The following is a 10,831-nucleotide window of genomic DNA, read 5'->3' as shown; positions in this document are numbered from 1 at the left end:
TTTGTGTTCTTGCAAAATCATTGCCGATGTTTTGGAATGAATGACAGTGTTGGGAGTATCACACACATACAGACATCCTGTTGTGTGTTGTTGAACTGTATATGATTAGGAAAGGAAGTACAATGTGATAGTTGTGGTGTAATTTTCCATTTGCCTGTTGACATATCTGACCTATCAAAGTCATTTATTGATTGACCAAAGTCCAACATACTGTATACTGTAGTTCCCATCTCTGCAAACCAGCCAAATATTGTTCACATTCCTTAATCCTTATAGTTATGGAGTATACTATATGTTGTGAATTATTGTATGCAATTGATTGTCTGGTGGCTTTGTGCTGAGGCATTAACTCTAATATATATACTGTAGGCAATAGTATATAAATGTACTAAATATAAGTATACAATTTACATAGTGAAATCTGGATTCTGCTTTGTAGGTGTCTACTGCCTTGTCTTGACTCCCAAGGTGGGATTTGGGTCCCTGGCATGATTTTAGAGCAGGAAGGCCTCATGCTGTCTATCTCTTGTGTCGTGTTATCAGTCCTTTGTGATGTTACTCATTAACTCACTTGACAGCATCGAAACTGCCCAGGGACAGAGGACTAAATACAACCGTCTTCCCCAGATGAGGTGATAAGGTGGATTAATCACAGGGAAAAGCCAATAATCTTAATAGGCAAAACAAAAAAGAGGAAACCTTTGTTTTTGTAGTTTGCTTTACCTTCAAAGTAAAAATCTAAGTCCTACAGAGCTTATTCAAAGTAATACGTGTCTGTCTGTCTGTCTGTCTATCTATTTAAATAGGGCAGAGCTTTATTGTCCAAATGGCCTGGAAAATTGCCTTTTACCTTATGTGTGCTTTCTCTTTCACTAAGCCTTTACCATCTGTGTTCAGATACAAATATGCAGTATGCAGATCATACTTTTGTTCATAATAAGACTGATTGTATAATTCACATCAGCTTCATTAAGAACTGTGTATAGATATAGGGGCGTATGTACAGTATATTGACAGGGAAAAGACAGTAATCTTTTTTTTAAATATATTAATTTGTATTTGTTTTTTATAAGACATGACATCAACAAGACATAACAATAAGACAAACAAACACCAGACTATAATGCATGTTAAACATGAGTAATTAACTAATTAATCATAATGAGGTACTGTATAGGCAAACAGAATACAACAGTTGGTACACATTAACAATTGGGCTTGTACAAAACAGAGCAGTCACACAGCAGAGTCGAGATGACCCGTGATAGGACCCCAGATGTATTCGAATGTTGCTAGACTGTCCTGTTTGTTGCAACGCAGCCTCTCCAGGTGTATCAGTGACACAAACTCATTACGCCATCTAGTAAAACAAGGAGCGATGGAAGTCTTCCACTCTGCTAAAATAATTCTCTTTGCTACAAGTGTGATACAAACTCATTACGCCATCTAGTAAAACAAGGAGCGATGGAAGTCTTCCACTCTGCTAAAATAATTCTCTTTGCTACAAGTGTACCAAGCATAAGAGTCTGTTGGACAGAGTACGGCAGAGCAAGAGAAGCTTTGGAGCAACCAAACAAGGCAGTTAGTGCATCAGGTTCGATATGAAAACCATATACTATGCTATACCAAGCAAAAATGTTTTGCCATTATAAAACAGTCCTTGGGCAGGACCAGAAAGTGTGACCCAACTATATTATATTGGATATGTTGAATCTGTCAAGTATCGGAAACTGTTGGATACATTTTATTCATTTTAACCTTAGAGTAATGTAATCTGTGCATGACCTTGAACTGGACAAGCTGCAATCTGACAGTAATCTTAATAGGCAAAACATAAAAGAGAGAACCTTTGATAATAATGTACATTTTATTTGTAGTTAGCTTTACCTTCAAAGTAAACATCTAAGTGCTACAGAGCTTATTAAAAGTAATACATGTCTGTCTGTCTGTCTGTCTGTCTGTCTGTCTGTATCTATTTAAATAGGGCAGAGCTTTTGTCCAAATGGCCTGGAAAATTGCCCTTTGCCTTATGTGTTATTTAGATACAAATATGCAGTATGCAGATCATACTTTTGTTCATAATAAGACAGATTGTATCATTCACATCAGCTTCACTGAGAACTGTGTACATATAGGGGCATATGTACAGTCAGGGCTTAAGATGCTTCCACCAGAGGCCAGGGGTAGAGGTTTAGTCATCCCAAAGGTAGCGCTAATCAGTGGTGGACAGTAACTAGCTACCTTTTCCTGGGTATTGTACTTTTTATTTTTTTATTTGCAAGCTCATGACTCACTCTTACACATTTCAAATAGAAATTGTTCTATCACTCAACTGCATTTCTAGGAAGGGACTCCTGGGACTCAAACGTACAAAAATATATTGTGAATTAACCACTTACTGTAAACCCTATTTCAAATAGAGTGACAATAGCTGATCTGCAAGGTCACAACGCTTCATGGTGCAACGCGTTGTGAGCTTGTAGATCTGCTATTTTCATAATAATAAAAAACTTTTTATGGTTTTATATATATTTTGGAAATGTTTTAAATTTCAATGCAATGCATTGGTATTAAAAAGAAAATGTACTTTGTAATTTGTACTTTTGAATACTTGAGCATTTACTTTAGTGGCCTATATACTTTGTCCACCACTGGCGCTAATAGATACAGATTGTCTTGTCTCGTGTAATGTGTTTGTGTATGATGTATGTATGTAGTTGTGTAGGACTGCTGTCGGTAAAGCACATACAGGTTTTATCCTACCATATAGCACATCACTAAAGGGAATTGCCTAGTCAGGACAACGGGGGAGGGGGAGAAATATGTCCTTGGAACATGATGTATCACTTAAATCCTTTCCTGTTCACACCCATAGTAATTCAAAGTTCTTGTGTAATCCACGTCAAACTACAGTGTTTTATTATTCATTTACCAATTTTAGTACAGTCAGTTTCTCTGGGAAACAGTCACTATCTTTGTGAGTTTGAAAGTGAATCTCCTTTAATACATGCCCACTGATGTTTGTTTCATGTTCATATTTTGCTGTAACCGCATGGAGACTTCTACACCGTGAAATCCAGAGATTTGATTTAAACCTATCTGGGAGGGGAACTACCTGTCAGGACAGTGGTCATGTTGTATGTTAATTGAAGTCTCAATTTGATCAATAATCAACCAAGTTGAATATGGTATATATGAGAGAATATAACACTGCATGGTCAGGTCTCAGCAGTCTGAGTCTCCGTTGACAAAAACCTAGTGATATCGTTATAGTCTCCAAGGTCACATACCTAATTAGAGCACAGTACGTAACACAATGTGCCTGTGCGTTATGAGTTATCACATACCAATGAAATACTCCTTACAAATATTTCTCAAATGTGCTTGCAACTGTTGCAACTGGTGTTTTAAGTAGACATACTGTATGTCTTCTTAAAAGGCATCAAACCCTAGGCTGAGCCATGTATTACAATGTATTACAACACATTAGGGTTTTGTCTGTACCACTTGATCCATTCAGGGTAATGGAGTGCAACGAATGGACATTGGTTCTATTACAGTCAAACATCTGTGTAACATGCATTTGTTTTTTTATATGTACTTAATTTGATTTGCCCAGGTTAATCCCTTGAGGTAAATAAAATATCAAAAATATTATTGAGATCCTCAGCTGCTCAAGTCACCAATAATGGTGGGGAACAAGTACCGGTACTAATCAGTTAAAATACACTGTACATTTTCATTCATACTTAATGGTAACAAATACGATCATTCATTTTAAACAACACAACATAATCAATACAAAAGAACAAGTCATATACAGCGTGAAATGTAACCAGCTGATAAGATTGGTTGCATGGAATATCAGCCATTCTAGGGATAATATTTATAATACACTACACATTGCCTACTACCTACCTACAACAAGCTGTTAAAACAAACCTGACATTCCTGCTTGAGTGGAAACATGTTTCCGACATAGTGCTTTCCTCCCAAGGTCTCGATACCAATCTTGGCTCTAAATAATTTTTTTAAAAGAAATCAATCAATCAAACCACCAAACCATTGGCCCTTGGAAGTTGTGAGCTGCTGAACAGGTCAATACTGTTGCTTTAACAGGCTCCATTTTTCATAAGAGTTTGTTTCATCCCTAATCAAACATTGCATATTAGGAATGTAGATTTCTTTCTCAGTTACCTGGAAAAGGATACACTTTATCACATGCAGGCTTACGTACTTGATACTAGTTGTTTTGATACTAAGGTTTCGGCTGATAGCTTGACATCAGCAGTTTCTATGTTTTTCTGCCTTCTGTGCACTTCCTCTCAATGTTTAACACTTTTTTTCCCCCATTCAAACCTTTATTTATTCTCGAATGACATTGAGGTCTTTGCCTTAGTGTACAGGCAAGATTGACTATATGGCATTTAAATGTAAATTTGCAATCAAGCCAGATTCCAAGGTACTTGTATTCAGCAACCCTTTCTATATTGGACCCATTTGAGGTAGTAATGCGTAAGTGGAGAGGCCTCAACAATGCAAGTGTGGGGAGCAGCTATGAGAGCTTAAATAAATAGTATTCTATATTATCTATATCTATTCTATCTATATTAAAACATTCCTACTATCAGTCCAGCTTCCTAACAACAATATTTTTCATTAATACACAGCAATGTGGAAAAATTCAAGTTTAATTTAGTGCTGTACGTTTAGAATGTGTATTTTTCTTTCAAATATTCAATATGATGAATGACTCTCAATCAGTCAAGAACTGTTTGTCCCTTCAAACTCTCAGGCTTTGTAAAGGAGGTTCAGTCTGAGATCAAAACAACACATTCAAATTAGAGTTCAGCATTTTCAGAAATACAGTCCAAGACACCTCCCACTTTGAGCTGATATCGTCATCACACGTGCAGGTCGCTTCAATTTTAACGAGCTGTACCTGGACATGTGAAAGTTATGGACTTGCTTCTTTGACACACTTAAAAAACAAGTCACATAAAGTATTGCTTTCACAGTCAAAGCCACCATGACATTGACTCTAACAACCTAGCAACCTGTGCTTAGGCTAGCATGCCGTAAAAGAGCTTCGGCAAACAGTCTGGTCATAAAATTAGCCATTTATGATGGGGCAGAATCCATGTCTAAGTCAGAAGAGCCAACATCGAATGCTCTTCTTTTTGGGTTTAAAGGCATTCTCTCCCAATCAATCAACTAGGTAAAAGGGAAAATTCACTCAACATAAAAAATCCCTCCCATTAGTTGAGATGCACTAAAACCAATCATCTGCGATAAATCAATAAATCATTGATAAATGCTGTTTAGACATAAACTGTCACTGATTGGATACTAATTGTGTGGATGTTGTGCTAGATTTCAAACAAAGAAAATGTTTTAAGTATTTAATATAAATACCAATATTACCCTCAGTATATTACTCTAGTGTCAAAACACCCATAATAATAATGATAATAATAGCTATAATAATAATATAGATTGATTGATTGATTGAATACTTTATTTAGAAAAGACATGGAAACAGTACATGGAAGTACAATTCACAATACAAGGTCCTCTAAACTGGATCGCTCATAAAAGCACAATGGCTTATTTAAAATGAGATCCCCACGCACTCAAATCATGATGACATTTAAGAAAACAGACAAATATACATATACAATCAGCTTACAGGTTACTGGTATGAAAAACAAGAAATATGTACAATAGACAGTTTTAGGAGGAGGGGGGGGGGGAGATAGAGCTTTTCTAAGTACCCAAAGTCGCTTTACATAAAAACCCATAACATCACTGATTAGTTTGCAGACCAGCTGGATATGAGATTTACAAATTCTGATTATTTTGATGATTTGTCTGTTGTCATTGATCCTGAGATTTAAAAAAAAACTAGAACGAAGGGGTCACAGGATTGTTGTTATTTATTTATTTATCCTTCAAAAGAATGATATGGATGATGAAAAAGCCTTGATACACTTTTATTTATGAATGTAAAAAAAAACTAGAAAGAAGGGGTCACAGGATTGTTGTTATTTATTTATTTATCCTTCAAAAGAATGATATGGATGATGAAAAAGCCTTGATACACTTTTATTTATGAATGTTTCCAGACTTGCAGTATAGGTGAAACAAAATACTTGTTTGCCCATTATTAGATGCTAAGGAGTTTTTTCACATTTACTTTTGTCCTTTCAGCCGAATCAGTGACAAAAACAAATGCCCTCACTATCTTGCTGATGACTAATGACTGCTGTGTTTATCATCTGTTCTATGCACTGTGGATGTGTTTTAGGGCCCTCCTCTTGACCTCTAGACAAATTAGTTTGCTTATATACTAGTGCCCTAACCCCAATACATTGAGCCATTGTCACAAATGCAGGTTAAGGATTACCCTAATGATATCAGCTAGGTTGACTGTGTTTGCCCTAGTTTTAACATTGCTGACACACAAGACTCGCGGCGAAGTCTGCGTCTTTGGCATGATTGGGTAACTTTGCATTTCCCTTTGTGCTTGACTGCTTGTGATATGCTATTATTTGTTACTTTCTGTCTCCCAAATTAAACCAAATGTTTGAGTCTTGAAATGGAAGCTGATAGGTGCAGTGATATTCAACACACAAAAAAGCCATTTGACCAATTTAGGCAGGTGAGAAATAAATAGCTTTTAGAATCTTGAGGAAAAAATAAACCAACATAAATATGTCCAGACACTTAAAGTAAACTTTATATTTTAAAAATCTAAGTGGAAGACTGTTAAACTGCATTGTGTATTATACAGTACATTGAATATATATATATATATATATATATATATATATATATATATATATATATATATATATATATATATATATATATATATATATATATATATATATATAATTTTAATATTTTGTATTATATATATATATATATATATATATATATATATATATATATATATATATATATATATATATATATATATATATATATATATATAATTTATATAATTTATATATATAATTTTAATAATTTTAATTATATAAATATATAATTATTATCAAATTATTTTGTTATCTTACCTGTGAACTTTAATTGACTATGGTTTTTATCTTGGCATTGTAAAGCACTTCGAAAATCGCTTTATAAATACAATGTATTATTATTATTATTATTATGTATAAATCCTTTTTATAATTCTGTTGATCAGATCTGTTAATACTTTTTGAAAAGAATCATCTGAGTAAATAAGTCTAACATAGAACAGACAGTTCAGTATAATTAATAGCAAGGGGTGACCATTGGACTCTCAGTCAACCGATAAACACCTGTTCAGTTTCAGGGGTGTAAATTTAAAATGGAAGATAGTGTGCGTTCCTTTGTGTGTGTGTGTGTGTGTGTGTGTGTGTGTTTGTGTGTGTGTGTGTGTGTGTGTGTGTGTGTGTGTGTGTGTGTGTGTGTGTGTGTGTGTGTGTGTGTGTGTGTGTGTGTGTGTGTGTGTGCGCGCGCATGTGTGCGCATGTGTGCATGTGAGGGGGCGGAGAGATGGAAAGCAGGTGATATGAATCATTTAACATAATCTGTTGTACCGGCTATATCTCATAGACACACTAGACACAACAGCTCATTAAACTTCAGATTACCCCTGACTACATTTTTTACAATATATTTTTATGAAATCATCAGAAAACCTGTCCGACAAGAGGGATAACACAGAAAGGATACTTTTTCTTCTTTTTTTCCCAGATTAGTTTTTTTTCTTTTTTTGTGTGTGCCAGCAGTAAGAAAGCATGGATCCCATTGTGGAAGTAGTGGCTTTGATCTTAGGGTTTGTGGGTTGGGTGATGGTGGGGATTGCCATACCAAATCGTTACTGGAAGACCTCTACTGTCGATGGCAACGTCATCACCACTTCCACCATCTATGAAAACCTATGGATGTCTTGTGCTACAGATTCAACCGGTGTGCACAACTGTCGAGAGTTCCCATCTCTTCTTGCCTTGAATGGTATGTTGATCTAATTATGTAATATGTATGTTGTTACTTGTTGGTAATGATTATGAAACCCAAGAGGAAGTGGAGTTAATGTAAATTTTCACCTCACATTGAACATAAACATGTTTGGCTAAGAAATGTTATTATTAATTACATCTTGTCATGTATTTTTCCATGATCCAGTAGTTCACAAAGTGGACTATCAGGGTTCTTTGAGGGGGTTCTAAATGGACCCTTACAGGTCTGTAACTCTGAGAGTTTACAAATGGACCTGGAGCGGTCCATTTGGTTCAATTTGTACACTCTCAGAGTTGGGTCCTTGAAATTAAAAACATTTGAGAACTATTGTCATAACCAATTGAACAGCAATGAGGGGTTATCTGATCAAGACAAGAATAAAATGATTGCATATTACAATTGGTACCCATTGAAGGAGGATTTCAGCACTCTTTGGGCTTTTAAAGTATCTAAAGAAGTTTAAGCATGCAAATAACAAAACCCTAACGAAAGATGTACAGTAACTATGTATATTATATCACAAAGGGAAGTTGGCTGTCAGTCAGATGACTCTAGATTTTAATGTTGTCTCTAGGTTATATTCAGGCATCTCGTGCCTTGATGGTTGCGTCGATCGTCTTTGGCACCTTTGGACTGGCGGCAGCACTGATAGGAATGCAGTGTTCTAAAGCTGCTGGAGAGAACTACGTCCTCAAGGGGAGGATTGCTGGCATTGGGGGAGTCCTTTTCATACTTCAAGGTAACAGGGAAACCATAAGTTTGGAAAATTCACATTTAAATTGTGACACCCAGTAAAAACTTTTTTTTTTTTACAGGGACATTTTGCAAATGCAGTGGTATTGATTCCATTACAAAATGGGGTGTATCACAATTCTTTCTCCAATCTGAGAGTCTGGCAGGAGTTCCTATCAAATTTTGAATTTTGTAGGCTATCCATGGTGGGCTTTCTCTTTGTATTAAAATGCACTGTAATAGTCCTATCACTGGTCTGAAAAGGATTGTTACCTAAATATATGTTTTATATAAATACTTATCTATTTTATTTTATATTGTTTTATACAAGTGAGAGTGTCTGCCATGTTTATGCTGAGGATTTAAGAACAATTGATTATGTATGTATTTCTTTATTTCTTTACTATAGGCCTGTGCACAATGGTCTCTGTGTCATGGTATGCCTTCAACATCACTCAAGACTTCTTCGACCCATTTTACCCCGGGACAAAGTAAGTAAAAGTGATAAAACAGCAAGCAATATAATAGCAATGTGTTAACAGTGTGACGGTGTTACAGTACTGCCCTCTACTGTCTGTGTGTTACAGGTTTGAAATAGGAGAGGGACTATACATTGGCTGGTGCTCTTCTGTCCTGGCCATAGTTGGAGGTGCCTGTTTCACTTGTTCTTGCAAACTGGGCACAGAGGAGAAATAGTGAGTCCACTTACAAACTTGCAATTTACAATACTCAATACAACGACTGCAATAAATAGTGTATGTATTCATACAAATTCATAGCAGTGCATGGTGGAATGTACTGTATATTATGCTACTACTAACTGTACACATGTTCAACATGTGCAATAAAACCTTGTAGGCCAAAACCCTCACTTTTCAGGAAATGGTCTCTATGGACCCAGTGTACAGTAGCTATTATTTAGTCACAAGCTCTGTTAATACATTCCATTAGTTAAATATTAGAAAAATATTTAACGTGTCACATCTTTTTTGGCTACTTCTTTATGAGAATGTCACTCGACAAAGTATAAATTAGGGCATTCATTTATGGGAGAGTATCGAGATACTGCCGACAGCCAAAATATTTCTATATTGTTGCTTCAGTCTAATGCACAAACATCACTAGACAAGTTCCTCATAAAATAGAATTATGATCATGATTATGATTATGAACCTCTAACCCTACAGCTGCTAACCGTAACCGTCTCCATTTGATCCATTACCTGCTTTTCATATTCTCTAATTAAAAAATGTCCACAGTTTAGACAGTAACCACTTACTCTGTGTTCCATCACTGATTTGATATATTATCATCTAATCTTCTACTCCTCATTAAGAGAGATTAAGACCTGCATCATCTATTAGGTTCTTTTGGAATTGCTGACACCTGCTTTGACTTTAGCACTGTCTGTTCTCTGGGATTACTGACTCTGGCTTTGACTCTGGTGCACATGCACATATATTAATTGTTGATAGAATGTAAATATACCACATCACTGTTGATAGGCTGTACCTATTTTCATGTTATAGGTCTGTTGACATTGTAGATAGATATTCATTGATTTGACTTTACATATTATCCAGATACTGAAAACCTGTTAACACTGTACATACATTCAGAGTGTACATAATATATTATCCAGCTATCCACTTTAGAATGCCTGTTGACACTGTACAGTACATATATTCATTCACATATTCACTGTTGACAGACTGTACTGTACTTTATAGGCTATCTATTAATATACTCATATCACATTGATGTAATGTACTTATGTTAAGTCATCATTCAGATATCCAGTGCAGATGTCCAGTGTCAGAATCTAAGAATAACTATTTTTATTTTATTGACTCTGCTCTTACCTGTACCTCTCCTGTTTCGCTCTCACTACTGTTGTTGCTATGACACCTGCATTTTTCCCACAGGGATCAGTAAAGTGTTGTTATCTTATCTTAACTTATCTTATCTTATTTGCCTCAGCCCACTGCCTTATCAAGCCAGGGGAACAGTCTACTCTGGACCTGCACCAACAAGAAGTGTAGTAGCAGCCAGCACATATGGTCGAAATGCCTACGTTTAAGACGGGTCC

General features: G+C 35.6%; 1 protein-coding gene across 1 annotated transcript; it reads left to right on the top strand.

Moving 5' to 3' along the window:
* Nucleotides 1–7,787: 7,787 nt before the first annotated feature.
* On the top strand, nt 7,788–10,831 carry cldn15a (claudin 15a; the record flags this gene model as incomplete). Its single annotated transcript, XM_080451251.1, has 5 exons — nt 7,788–8,004; nt 8,585–8,749; nt 9,152–9,233; nt 9,330–9,437; nt 10,723–10,831. 5 exons carry the CDS (start codon nt 7,788–7,790, stop codon nt 10,820–10,822), a joined length of 672 nt encoding a protein of 223 aa, XP_080307377.1. The 3' UTR covers nt 10,823–10,831.

The sequence above is a fragment of the Gymnoscopelus braueri genome, assembly GCF_963280865.1.
Source record: "Gymnoscopelus braueri genome assembly, chromosome: 15".
NCBI classification, from domain to species: domain Eukaryota; kingdom Metazoa; phylum Chordata; class Actinopteri; order Myctophiformes; family Myctophidae; genus Gymnoscopelus; species Gymnoscopelus braueri.
Note: the sequence above shows the minus strand (reverse complement) of the source record. Positions and strands in the feature narration are given on the sequence as shown.